At 34.5% G+C, this 15120-nt stretch overlaps 1 protein-coding gene across 1 annotated transcript; it reads left to right on the plus strand.

The window, feature by feature from the left end:
• Window positions 1–12842: 12842 nt before the first annotated feature.
• On the plus strand, window positions 12843–13781 carry LOC144233280 (olfactory receptor 2T8-like). The gene has a single exon (XM_077766106.1). It carries the CDS (start codon window positions 12843–12845, stop codon window positions 13779–13781), a length of 939 nt encoding a protein of 312 aa, XP_077622232.1.
• The last annotated feature ends 1339 nt before the right edge of the window (window positions 13782–15120 follow it).

Below are 15120 nucleotides of genomic sequence, written 5' to 3' on the forward strand. Positions count from 1 at the left end.
AGATCAGCCAAATCACATACAAAAATCTGAAGTCATACTGAACTAAGCCCACCTTGGTATTTCAAAGAAAAAAATGCTGTGTATTCACCTAGCCTAGAGCTGAGAAAATCTTGGTCTCATGTAACTTTAACACTATTGCACTGACGATTCCTTAATATTTATAGATAAAAGAATTGGAAGTGTTAGAATCAGTGGCTATATGGCTTCTTAAATTTTAAAGAAGAAAAACCCATATGAAGCCCAAAGTTAAGGAAAGCAGGAACATGCATTATACAGTCTGTGAATACTCCCACCCTCACCTATGTCCTCTCTTCTTTTGTACCTCCCTCGTCTACTTTTTCCTCTCTCTCCTTTTATCTGTTTCTCAATATCTCTATCTTTACCTGTGATTACTCCCAGCTCAGGTCTCCCATGTCTTTTAGTAGCCCTTTATTGATTACCTTTCTGAATTCTTTTTCCATTTATAGTCTTTTTCATTATTTTTTCAAAATTTTTCTCCAAATATTTTTTTTTGTAATTTTCTCTTTGCCACCCCAAACCTCAGCTTTAGTGTTAAAGTGCAAATACCATTTGGTGATCAAATAGAATGAATTCTTACCATTTGCAACATTGTGGATGGATCTATACAGTGTATTAGGCTAAGTGAAATAAGTCAGGCAGAAAAAGATAAGTATCATATGATTTCACTCAGAAACACAAAAGATAAACATAGGGAAAATGAAAGAAAATTAAGATAAAAACAGAGAGGGAGGCAAACCATAAGAAATCCTTAAATATAGAGAACAAACTGAGGGTAGCTGGAGGGGAGGTGGGTGGGAGCATGGGTTAAATGGATGATGAGCATTAAGGAGAGTACGTGTTGGCATGAGTACTGGGTATTATTTATAAGTGATAAATCATCGTGTTCAACCCCTGAAACCAATATTACACTGTGTGTTAGTTAACTCAAATTTGAATAAATAAATATAAAAATATAAAGTGTTGTAAACAGAACATTCTTAAATGTTCATTCATTGAAATAAGTTTTATATTTCTATACATTTTATGAAACAATATAATTGAGTCTTTTATATTCCTCACTCTAAGGAAAATAACCATTTACATTCGGGGCTCTTCATAATTTTCATTTTATTATATACAATGATTAGAAAATTACTTTTTCATGTCCTAATAGTAATTAATTCCCATATTATTAGTTAAGGATATAGACAAACAATCCAAGCAATTTATCCTTTCACTGGAATCCTAGAACTGAAATAACATTTCTTATTTTCAGAAATATATGATGTGCTACCCTACCTCAATTCTCACTAGGCACTATACTAATCTCTAAGAAATGCTAAGAGTTAACTTTCTAATGTTTCATATAATTAGCAATACAAGCTGAATGATTCCCACTATGCGGATATTTGTTATTCTGCAAGCAACATATCCAGTCAGTTGAATGAATCTTTCTAACTTTATCATTATCTCCGAGCATTGTGCAGCCAGAGCTGCTCAGATATGTTTCCACTAATTTAATGTAACAGTGAATGACATTCTTCTAAAGATTTGACACAAGAGTTTCTCAGAATTGTTCCATATGACACCACCAAGAAGATGCAAATCAAAGCCGTCTGAGTTACAGTGAGAAAGCCACCAACTTGCTATCAAAATGGACTCTTCTGAGCATTCAGTCACCCACCAAATATGAAACTAAGTGTAAACCAGATAAATCCAGTCTTCTGCAGTCTCTTTAAGTTGAGCCCACCTTCGTGTTGGAATTTAAGAGGATCTGACATTCCTGTGTCATGCCCGGACAATTCTCACTAAGATTAAAACTATGTTATCATTTTCATGGTGTTATCCAGTCTTTCAATCCTAGATTTCTGTGTTCACCAAACCAAGCATCTACATAATAACAATAAGCAAAATGGAATTTTCCACACATTCAAAATGTTTCACACATTTGAATATTGTTAATAGTGTCAGAAGTGAAAAGTTTATATTAACCAAATGGAAAACAATTGCAAGAATTTACAAATACACAGACTCTGGTTTCCCTACCAATGAACACAAGCTTTTCCCCCTTTTCCATGAGTTTTCAGGTGAAATTTGTTAAGGCTCAGACATAAAACCAGAAAATAAAATAGTCAATGCAGACTTCATTTTCCAGAACCATATTCTAAGGACTTCTTTGCATCCTCACTTCTACTCATCTTCTATCCAAGTTGTTTTATCATGGAAAAACAATTAAAATTCATCTTCATGCAGTCTGTGCATCTTTCCTTGCACTAGCTTCATCCACCACCATCTCCAAGGCAACCTCCAACTTTTCAATGCAGAGGAAGTCTTCAAACATGCTGTAGAACACATTTTTTTTTACATGTTACTTACTAGATGTTTCCTTTTGATTCCTCTGTCTGCTGAATTATTCCTGGCTCTCAAGTCTTGGTAAAATTCTCACAGTGCACTAGGTTATAATTGGCTTATTTTCCCTAAAGATCATAGTATATGTCATATATTCCACCACCAGTATTCTGGAACAGGGTCATACTGAATCATGATACTGAATTGTTAAATTTTCAATAATTTTTAAACAGTCTTTTTAAAAAATGTTAATGTTAATTTATTTTTGAGAGAGAGAAAGGATGATCAGGAGAAGGGCATAGAGAGAGGAAGACACAGAATCTGAAGCAGACTACAGGCTCTGAACTGTCAGCACAGAGCCCAATGTGGGGCTCAAGCTCTGAGATCATGACCTGAGCTGAACTAGGATGTTTAACCAACTGAGCCACCCAAGTGTCCCAAATTTTCAATAATTGGAAACTTGGTTGTTAAACTATTAGTAGCTTAAAACTGGCCATAGTAGAAATGTTTAAACCATGGTAATTAACAAACACTACCAATAAGGGCTTATGTTTATTTCATTTTAGGAATTTGTTTTTGAGAGCTAATTTACCAGCATATCACTATTTATATCTGTACCATGAAAGAGATGCATGATTTACTTGAAATTAGTATCCTTTGGAAGTTCACATCTGAAGATACCCCTAATGGAAATTATTGAAGTTTCAGGTTTTGTACTTCTTTAATACTTCATCTCCCTCCCCACCCTACACGTACCCCCCCACCGCACCCCAAGCACAGGAACATAACTCTGGCTAATCATTTATGACCACCAGTATACTGAGCCCCTTCTTTGTCCAGTCACTGTTAAATCTCTAACCACAGAAAACACTCATCTCCATAGGGTAAAACAATAAATATTTTTCTTTAATACTACAATCCCATGCCAATACCCCCCATTTGTTATCTAAAAAACAAGAAGCTGCTGATAGTTCAGAGGAGAGTATTAAACAATACACTTAAACAAAACATTTGGTGAAAACTATGAACCCACGTACCCAAGAGGCTCAAGTAACACCAACAACTGGAAGAAAGATGAAGAAAACATTATAATAAAATTGCTTAAAATCAGTGATAAAAAGACAGTCTTAAAGCACTAAGAAGAAAAACATATTATGTGTAGAACCAAAAAAGTAAGAATTATAAGAGACATCAAAAACAGTGTAAAGAGCAGGCAATGGACAAATACCTTCAGATTTCAGCAATTAAATTTGCCAAGCAAGAATTATATACGCAGCAAAAACTTCTCAAAAATGAAGGTTCTATAATGTTAGGAAAAAATGGCAGACTAAGGACTCCTGAAGATAAATGCTATCTACATAAAAGCAATAAAAACATTGAAAAGTTTTCCAGGATCAATTTTTTCAGAATTCTGAAAATTAAAGAAAGGCTTTCAGTAATACAGGGACCATGTATTAAATAAAAAGGAGTGACTCTAAGTAAAGTTAGCAAAAACTGTGTGTTTTTAACTTGTCTGTTCCTATCCTTTCTTCTTGAAAATCAATGGCCAGTCCATCAACTGACGAATGAATCAAGAAGATGTGGTTTATCTATACAATGGAATACTACATGGCAATGAGAAAGAATGAAATCTGGCCATGTGTAGCAACATGGGTGTTACTTGAGGGTGTTATGCTTGAGCAAAATAAGTCAGACAGAGAAGGACAGCTACCATATGTTTGCACGTATAGGAGGATTAGGAGGAACTTAACGGAGGACCATGGGGGAGAAGAAGGGGAAAAATAGTGGGGGAGAGGGAGGGAGGCAAACCATGAGAGACTCTTGAATGCTGATAACAAACTGAGGGCTGATGGGGGAGAGGGGAAAATGGCTGATGGACATGGAGGAGAGGACTTGTTGGGATGAGCACTGGGTGTTATATATAATTGGTGAATCAATAAATTATATAAAAACAATAAAGTTATTATCACACCTAAATAAAATACTAATTTATTATTTCAAAAAAATAGAACTACCTTACAACCCAGCAATTTAACTACTAGGAATTTATTTAAAGGATGTAAAAATATTAGTCCATTCAAAGGGGTTCATCAATGTTAACAACATCAATATCGACAATAGTCAAAGTATGGAAAGGGCCCAAATGTCCATCGACTGATGTATGGATAAAGTAGATGTGGTATATGTATACAATGGAACACTACTCAACAATAAGAAAGAATGAAATTTTGCATTTTGTAACAATGTGGATGGAATTAGGGTATATTATGCTAAGCAAAGTAAGTCATTCAGAGAAAGACAAATACCATATGATTTCACTTATATGTGGAATTTAAGAAATAAAACAGGAGAACATACCAAAGGGAAGCAAAATTAAGATAAAAAAGAGGGAGATAAACCCTAAGAGACTCTTAAATACAGAGAAAAAAAATGAAGGTTGCTGGTGGGGTGTTGGGTAGGGAGATGGACTAAATGCGTGAATGCCATTAAGGAGAGCACTATTTTGTTATTTATTTATTTATTTATTTATTTATTTATTTATATAATTTGTTATCAAGTTAGGTAACATACAGTGTATACAGTGTGCTCTTGATTTTGGGGGGTTCTTAAAGACTGAGAAGAAACTGAGGGCGATGGGGATGGGGTAGAGGGGGAAATGGGTGATGGACATTGAAGAGGGCACTTGTTGGGATGAATACTGGGTGTTTTATGGCAACCAATTTTACAATAAATTATATTAAAATAAAATAAAATAAAATAACTGATAATTCCTTGAGGTCAAGGAGGTTGTTTCCTGCTTTCTCTTCTAAGGTTTTGATGGTTTCCTGCCTCGCATTCAGGTCCTTTATCCATTTTGAGTTTATTTTTGTGCATGGTGTCAGAAAATGATCTATTTCCATTCTTCTGCATGTTATTGTTCAGTTCTCCCAGCACCCTCTGTTAAAGAAGCTGTCTTTTTTCCATTGGATACTCTTTCCCGTTTTGTCAAAGATTAGTTGGCCATACATTTGTGGCTCCAATTCTGAGTTCTCAATTCTATTCCATTGGTCTATGTGTCTGTTTCTGTGCCAATACCATAATGTGTTGATGATGACAGCTTTGTAGTAGAGGCTAAAGTCTGGGATGGTGATGCCCCCTGTTTTGGTTTTCTTCTTCAATATTACTTTGGCTATTCGGAGTCTTTTGTGGTTCCACACAAATTTTAGGATTTTTTTTTCTAGTTTTGAGAGGAATGCTGGTGCAATTTTGATTGGGAATGCATTGAATGTGTATATTGCTTTGGGTAGTAATGACATTTTAACAATATTTATTCTTCAGACCCATGAGCATGGAATGTTTTTCCATTTCTTTGTGTCTTTTTCAATTTCCTTCATAGGTGTTCTATAGTTTTCATCATACAGATTTCTTATATCTTTGGTTAGGTTTATTCCTAGGTACTTTATGGTTTTTTGTGCAATTGTGAATGGGATCAGTTCCTTAATTTCTCTTTCTGTTGCTTCATTCTTGGTGTATAACAATGCAACCGATTTCTCACATTAACAAAAGAAAGATAAAAACCATATGATCTTGTCAGTAGATGCAGAAAAAAAACATTTGACAAAATACAGCATCCCTTCTTTTTTTTTTTTCTTTTTTTTTCTCTCCCAGCATTTTATTTATTTATTTTTTTTAATAGTTTATTGTCAAATTAGTTTCCACATAACACTCAGTGCTCATCCCCACAAGTGTCCTCCTCCATGCCCATCCCCCCCTCCCCCCACATCCATCAGTCCTCAGTTTTTGTCAGCATTCAAGAGTCTCTCATGGTTTGCTTCTCTCCCTTTCCCCCACCATTTCCGCCCTTCTTCTCCCCCTTGTTCCTCCGTCAAGTTCCTCCTAATCCTCCTATACGTGCAAACATATGATATTTGTCCTTCTCTGCCTGACTTATTTCGCTCAGCATAACACCCTCAAGGTCCATCCATGTTGCTACACATGGCCAGATTTCATTGTTTCTCATTGCCATGTAGTATTCCATGGTATAGATAAACCACATCTTCTTGATCCATTCATCTGTTGATGGACACTTAGGCTCTTTCCATGTTTTAGCTATTGTGGAGAGTTACAGCATCCCTTCTTAATAAAGACCCTCGAGAAAGTCGGGATAGAAGGAACTTACTTAAACATCATAGAAGCCATCTATGAGAAGCCCTCAGCTAATATCATCCTCAGTGTTCCCAAAGCTCCCAAAGCTGAGAGCTTTCCCCTTGAGATCAGGAACACAACAGGGATGTCCACCCTCACCACTGTTGTTTAACATAGTGCTGGAAGTCCTAGCATCAGCAATCAGACAACAAACAGAAATCAAAGGCATCAGAATTGGTAAAGAAGAAGTCAAACTTTCACTTTTCACAGACGACATGATACTCTAAATGGAAAACCCGACAGATTCCACCAGAAGCCGACTAGAACTGATCTATGAATTCAGCCAAATTTGCAGGGTACAAAATAAACGTAGAAAAGTATTTTATTTTTAAGTAATTCTCATACCCAATGTGAGGCTCAAATTCACAACCTCCAAGATCAAGAGTTGCATGCTCTATTCACTGAGCCAGCCAGGTACCCCTAGTTTTGCTCCTTTGGATAGAGTTCCAAGTTCCTGGTTCAGGACCAACGCTTTTATCAGAGACATATTAACAGCTTTTCTATACCAAAAATTAGGCCTGCCAATAGATGTTTTGAGCTTCTTGTACCAGCTTACTCCTTGTGAGAAAATTCCAAAATACCTTGTATCTTATACTGGAAAGAAAAACATATTTTTATTAAACTTGTCATTCTTGCTAGGAGTCTCTGTGCACACCAACCACATAATCTACTTGCTATATGCAGGAACAAACTGTGTGAATGATATCCAATGGACTCTTTCATTTTGACTTCTGATTGAATGTAACTCATGGAGTGTGAACTTTACTATTCTGTGCTCCCATATTCTCCTTTCTCTTTCAGGACTTACTGACTCCTCAATTGTTAGGAGTGCTTGTCAGACACCCTCAGCTAAGTCCCTCTCACGGAATTGGTCTTATTTGAGAACATTGTTCTTATTTGAAGAATATATCCCAAAATCATGCCCCCTTCCTAGGGGAAGACCACACATCCTATCAATGCCCTTGTTGGGACACAAGGGGAATCATTTCCCTATAGCAGGACCACTTAAAAGGAACATGTTAGAACTCTTCCTGGGGTAGCTGAGAACTTTGTTATAACTGCAACACAGCTCAACATCAACCTGTGGCCATTTCTGCTTCCTTCATTCTTAGGGACTTATTTCTAAGGAACTCCACAATAAATTTCCTGCATACTCATCTCTGTCTCAGAATCTGTTTCCCAAGAATCATGAAGTCCCTCCCTTGGATGAGTAGGACAACAACAGAATGATGCAATTTTATTTTTTTCTCTCATGCCGGTCTGTGGCTTCTTGTCTCTGCTTTCTGGCCAGGTCTGAGCACTTGTTAGATGGACTTTTCCATAGAGTCTTTTTTGTGATGCCTGGAAATTACTCAATCCCCACATTTCTTCAGGATGAGGGATGGTCAAAATACCCTGTTCTTGTTAAAATGAGGGTCTGGTTAAAAATTTCTTGGTTTCTTTAAATTACACCCACATTTGTAAAAATAATCAAATTGATCTCAATAGGATACAGATTCACTGTATTTCAATTTTCTAATGGAGTTCTGAGTAGTAAGTCCTCTCTATTTTTGATATAGAGTTTCTCTGATCTTCATTCTCATTCACCCTGGGAACCCACACAACATTTGATCGACATTGCACAAAGTCTACTCAACATGCAAATTCAGAAGCATATCTAAAAATCTATGGCGTGCCTTCTTTCTAAACAAATAAGATAATTACTATAGCTAACCTGATTAAGCAAGTAAAAATCCTACAATTTTACAGAGGTGGCTTTTCCCAGCAACTATTCCATGACGTATAAATTATATATATATATATATAAAATTATAAAATATGTGTATATAATTATATGCATACTTTATATAATGTGCATATAATTATGTATATACATATATGCATATATATATATATATAATTTAACGGATGTGGAATGTAATGCTTACATTTACTCTTACAAAAACCAAGGTCACAAAAGGGGTAAAAATGAATCTAAGAATAAAGATTTGCCCAGAAACTGAAAATATAAACCACAAACATTGATAAAATCAAGTAAAAGTAACCCAGATAGAATCAAATTGCAAAGTGTTTGGCACAACAAATGCAATCTGCTATAGCTGTTGTTTCTATTATTATATATTTAGATACAAAGAAGCATATAAGCCCCAAAATAAAATAAGTATAAAAAGTGAAACTTGTGAAACAGTGTTTCTGTCAAATTAAGTTCAAAAAGGAAAGAAAAACTGAATTTTCCATGCATTTCATTATGTTTTTCTTTTTCAAGTTTTTATTTAAATTCCAATTAACTAAATTACAGTCTACTAGTCGTTTCATACATGGAATTTAGTGTTTCTTCACCACCTATATATAACATCCAGTGTTCATCGCAAGAAGTGCCCTCCTTAATACCCATCACCTATTGAACCCACCCCCTTGCCCACCTCCCGATGGCAACACTTAGTTTGTTCTCTATATTTAAGTCTGTTTAGTTTGCCTCTATCTTTCCACTTGATGTTCATCTGTTTTGTTTCTTAAATTCCACTTATGCAGTTCATCATTTTAATTACTCTGAAAAACTCTTTAATCATTCTTCCTTATCAAAATTTAAACAAGTAATGGCAGAGTCAGACAAATTTACTCTTTAATGTATTTTTAAGTCATCACCCCTTTCCAAGATCATTTATGTACATTTACTTTTCTTTGTGAAAGTTTCTGTCTTATTTTAATCAATCACAGCTTTCTGAAAGGGCCAAAGGAAGTATAGTTCAGTTCTGAAAATCTCCCAAGTCCTTTAAAAGTGAACACAATTGGCATCCAAAGAGTCAAACCTATGCAGCACTAGCATATTAATAAGAAAGTATTTTTAGCAAAAGATGTCAAGAGGCCACACCCCTTAATAGGTTACTGTAGACACTGATATTAGCAACTTTGCTGTGAGACTAGAAGAGGTGTTTCAGGATGATGTTGCTCAACTGAGATGCAGATCTACCCTGTGGCATGACATCATTTTTATGTGAGTAGGTCACGCTGATCTCTTAATATTTAGTAATTTGTTTATGAATTTTGAACTTCAGAATATCTGCAGCAATACCACACCTTCTATACAGTTTTACATTTAAAATCCACTCTGTTATCTTATCTATTCTACAATCTGAAGAACTAAAATGAATACTAGCTTAATCAGACTAAAATTCTTGTCCTAACTTGTCAATTAAGTCAAATAAATCATTTAGTTGTTACTATTTTATTTTGTCCAGAAAGGGTTGACTAATCTCAGTATTCTGGGGAAGATTTATAATTTTAATACTAAATGATGGCAATAGGGATCAGAAAAATATAGAAGGGAAAACTTCAGACAGCTCCTAAATACTGTATGATTACTGGATGAGAAAAAGGAGAGGACAGATTTGTGCCTTCTAGTAACATCGTAAAAGAGATGAGTTTGCGATGTAAAGACATGAAAATTTTAGCTCTATTATAAGAGACATTCTATGGAAACAGATGAAAAAAAAATCCCTAATGTTCTCAAGCCACAGTGAAGATAACAAGTAAAACATTTGTTATTCAATGTATTAAGTTTTTATATTCATATGCTAGTCAATACTAAATTTTCATTATTCTATTTAACCATTGTAGATATTTTAATTGCAAGATAAGTTAATTCCTCATTTTAAGTTTCCATTGCACTTTGTATCCTTAGTCAATACTGTTAGAACTTATCCTTTAGAATCTTGTTTGTGTGGGTTTGCAAACATTCCAATTAGTGGAAAATAGTCTTTCATGTGTAAAGTGAAAAAATAGATAGGACTTTCAATTAAACAAATAATTATATATTATCATATCTCAGGAAAATATAAATATCTTCCACTCTTCTTATGTAATTGACACATTATGTTTATTTTTCCATTAAATAATCTAAACACTGTGAGCACTGTAACTAGTCAATAAGATTATGATGACTGTTTACACATGTATTTCACCTAAAGAGAAAGTGCAGATTTATCATTTATATCTTTTGAAAAGCAAATACTTAATTACTTCATATGCAATAATCACTTAACCACAAGTAGAAACATTATAATAAGAAAATGCATTTTTAAATCTGGAAATGCATGTAAGTTGTAAATATTCTCTAAAACAACACACATTTATCTTGCATGATGTAAGCAAAAAATTTAGTGCAAATTACTATATTTTGTGCTATATATAGGCTTACCTATTAAAAATAGCCAATAATGAGCATCTATTACCAAAAATCCCATTAAATAGTTACTTAAGAATACAACTGGAGGAGGGCACTTGTGGGGATGAGCACTGGGTGTTATATGGAAACCAACTTGACAATAAGCTATTTGTAAAAAAAAAAAAAAGTATACAACTGGAGTGAAAGCAACACAAATAACCATAGATGGAATGAGTAAATAAGTAAGATATAGTATAATATAATATATTCCTACAAAGGAATATTATTCAGCCTTAAAATTGAAGAATATTCTGACACATGTTACAACATGAATGAATGCTGAAGACATTATGTTGCATGAAATAAACACACACACACACACACACATAATACTGTATAACTCCACTTATTTGAAGTACCTAGATTCCTCAAATATACAGTGACAGAAAATACAATGGTGCTTGCCAGAAGTTTGGGGGAAAAGGAAAGAAAGTTATTATATAATGGATACAAGAATTTCAGTTTAAGAATATGAAAAGATTCCAGGAGATTCATATTGGTAACAATTGTACAACATTGTAAAAATATTTAATGTCACTGTACTGACAGTACACTCAAAACTAAGTGAGAGAGTAGCAAAAACTTAAGAAACTTGTCCAACACCCTACAGGTAATAAGTTACCTACTGATTTTTAAATAGCTTTAAAGTTCTGTCAATCTTCAACAATAGGGGGAGGGAAATAGTGAAAAATAAGAAGCCCACAAGCCAAGGAAATGAATAGAAAGATTTTGACGTTTTTCAGGAAAGTGATATAATTAGAGATTTCTGTTAGTTACTAAGGGTACAGACTGTATATTAGAATTACGAGGATATACAGATCACAGAAATTTGGCAAATGCAAAAACAGTTGACAACAAGGAAATGTATTTTCATAATGTTTAATTTTGAAATAACCAAATAAAATGGTCAATTAGAATACTGCTAGCACAGTAATGATGCTCAAGAACTGGAGTTAGGGATTGAGGAAGCCTTTTGCACTGCATTTCTTCATGCTGAATGACATTCAAGTAGGGGATGCCTATGTAAAGTGGAGGCAAAAGGACTGTCCATGGAAGAGGTGGACTCCTGCTATATAAATTCACTGAATTATACCATACCTTTGAGAAATAATGGGTATACCCATGTTGGAGCTATGGTTTTATTTATTCAACAAACTAGAATAGATCAGAGACAAAAATGCCTTTAAAGATGTAGATTCTTTTTGAACTGAAGAAGAAATTAATTTACTTCTGTGATTGGATGAAGAATTCAGAATTTTTATTGTCTCTTTTTTACCCGATAAAATTGTGTTTCCATGACTTTGAAGGGAAACATTATCATTATACAAAGTGCTTTTCTTTGGTTAATTAAATTCTGCATTTAGTATTACAGTGTCACACTGAGGGAAATATTCTAAGGTCATTACTGTTTCAGTGTGTAACTCAGTAAAATTAAACTAAATGTGCTAACAATTCCAATTTAAGTTATATGCCTTCTGCAGACTCAGTACTTTGGCTCCGAGACATGAAAATATAAACTCTCTCTCTCTTTCTCTCTCTCTCTGGAAAAACAATACCTTTCTTAATTAAATACTATCAAGAATGATGATCTGATTCGGACAGGTTTCAGTAAACATTGATGTTTTATATGTGTGACTCCTGTATCAATGACCTGGCTTTTATATAATAAAACACATTGATTTGACTTAGATTCTAAGAATATTGACTAAACATGATATAAAGCAAGGCACAATTATAAATTACAAATTATGTGAATAATGTTCACTTATGTTGGTGTCATGTGATGCTAACGACACACCATATTCTTGTAATTTATCAAAAGGATTATTAATTATGCCCATTAATCAATAATAAAGGTGGAAATACTTATTCTGAAAACTTTGAAAGTGAGAAAAATGGGAGAAAGTTGTAATTAATTTTATGTCTATGTTAAATTATTTTGAAAATGGCAAATAAAAGATTTGAAAAAGGTTCTATCATTTTCAGTCATGTAATTATCAATCAATATGTAATTCAAATAGAGTACTGTGAATGATCTCTGTCATCTATTTCTTCCTTTTCAGTATCACTCCTGTTTGAAATCATGAAAAACGGAAACACCACCTCATATTTTATTCTTCTAGGACTCTTTAACCACACAGAAGCCCAACTATTTCTCTTTGTGATGGTTCTGACAACTGCCTTTGCCTCTCTAGTGGGCAATGCCCTCATGATTCTCCTGATTCACCAGGATGCCCGGCTCCACACGCCCATGTACTTCCTACTGAGCCAACTCTCCCTCATGGACATAATGTTGGTATCCACCATTGTGCCCAAAATGGCTGCTGACTATTTGACTGGAAAGAAGTCCATCTCCCTTGCTGGCTGTGGGCTGCAGATATTCTTCTTCCTGACTTTAGGAGGGGGTGAGTGTTTCCTCTTAGCAGCCATGTCCTATGACCGGTATGTGGCTGTTTGCCACCCTCTGAGATACCCCATCCTCATGAACTGGCAATTATGCCTGAGAATGACTGTGGGGTCTTGGTTCCTGGGGGCAGCTGATGGGCTCATGCAAGCTGCTACTACTCTGAGTTTTCCATTTTGTGATGCTCATGAGATCAATCATTTCTTTTGTGAGGCCCCTAGTCTGTTGCCTTTGGCTTGTGCTGACACTTTTGTCTTTGAGTATGTAATGTACGTATGCTGTGTGTTAATGCTCTTGGTCCCATTTTCTTTCATCCTGATTTCCTATACTCTCATCCTTGCTGCAGTTCTCCAGATGCGTTCTAGAGAAGTCTGTAAAAAGGCTTTTGCCACCTGCTCCTCACATCTCTCTGTGGTGGGACTCTTTTATGGAGCTGCCATTTTTACCTATATGCAACCCAAATTCTACAGGTCAGCTAACCATGATAAAGTAGTATCAGTGTTCTATACTATCTTCACTCCTGCGCTGAACCCCCTCATCTATACTCTAAGGAATAGTGAAGTCAAAGGTGCCCTAAGAAAGTATATGGGTCAGTGTTCTGCCTTAAGTCATGACTAAAATTACATTGATTTTCCCCCAATTTAAAGTCTGTACAAAGTGGTTTTGTGGGATTTCCTAGAAAAAAAATATGCATTATATCTATGTTATTACTATTTTTCTTTGAAATGCAGACAGACCTCTGTAGTTTGGATCTTTTACTAAGTTGTCCTGAACACAGCAAATTGTGGATTCTTAAAAATCTGTTAATCAAAAAATAATTAAAATGTTTTTACATCACACCACTCAATAAGCACACCACCCAGTAAGTTCAAAGAATGAACTAAGTAGTTAAACAATTTTAAATATAAACTGTTAATTTCTTTCAAATTGTGGTTTAACTTACAAACGTTAGAATGCTGACAGCTGAAGCTTACCATTCAACCAGTGTCAACAGCTTGGACTTAACTTTCCCCACTCCCAAAAGACAATTCTCCCCAGACCAGAAGTGGTTTTCATTCCTTTTTCCAGTAAAATCACTCAACCAAGATACTACTATTAGTCATATTTGCATCTTTATGGTATAGCTTGGCTATTCTAGAATTTTGCTTCAAAGAAAATATAAAATAAGTATATTTTTATATCTTGAGTCATTTTCTCAATATGTTTTTAAAGATTCTGTCACAATTTTACATTTATCAGCTGTTTCCTTTTTGGTTCCTGATTAATATTCCCATCTCTGAATCAAATACTCTTTGTTTACCTAATACTTTGATGATGAATATGTGGGATATTTTCCGTCAGGAACTGTTATGACTAAAATAGCTCTAACATTCTTTCTGTGATTCACATGTTTTTATTTCATTTGATAAATGTATGACTAATTTTTTACTGAAAAGTGTAACAGTAACAATGTTTGTTTAATTTTCCATTCCCACCAGCAAATCACAGTTCTACTGGCTCCAATTGGCAGCAATTCTGGATAATGTCAACTTTTTTCACTTTAGCTATTGTAGCATGGATATACTTACTCATGTTGGTTTTATTTTGTATGTCCCTAACGATTAATGTTTCTGAGGATGTTTTTATTACCTCATGGCCTATGTGCTTATCTTCCTTTGTGAACTATCAATTTTCATTTTGGGGGGAAAAACATATAGACGCTTCCATAGCAAAAACAAGGTGGTGGCTTTGTAGCAAACAGTATATAATATTCATAAAGTTCTTTGGAATTTTTTAATTTAATTATATTTGGGCTACTTGTTACTATGTGTTTCTAACAAGTCTGCTTTTATTCCATTTTCAAAGGTTAATTATTTTCATTAAAGTGGTATTTAGGTAATACATTTCTTCCTTAATGTCCATTGGGCTTGAGTTATAGGTTTATTTGTTAATTTGTTTTAATTATGCATCATAACAA

The sequence above is a fragment of the Crocuta crocuta genome, unplaced genomic scaffold, assembly GCF_008692635.1.
Source record: "Crocuta crocuta isolate KB4526 unplaced genomic scaffold, BGI_CrCroc_1.0 scaffold392, whole genome shotgun sequence".
In the NCBI taxonomy this organism is placed as follows: domain Eukaryota; kingdom Metazoa; phylum Chordata; class Mammalia; order Carnivora; family Hyaenidae; genus Crocuta; species Crocuta crocuta.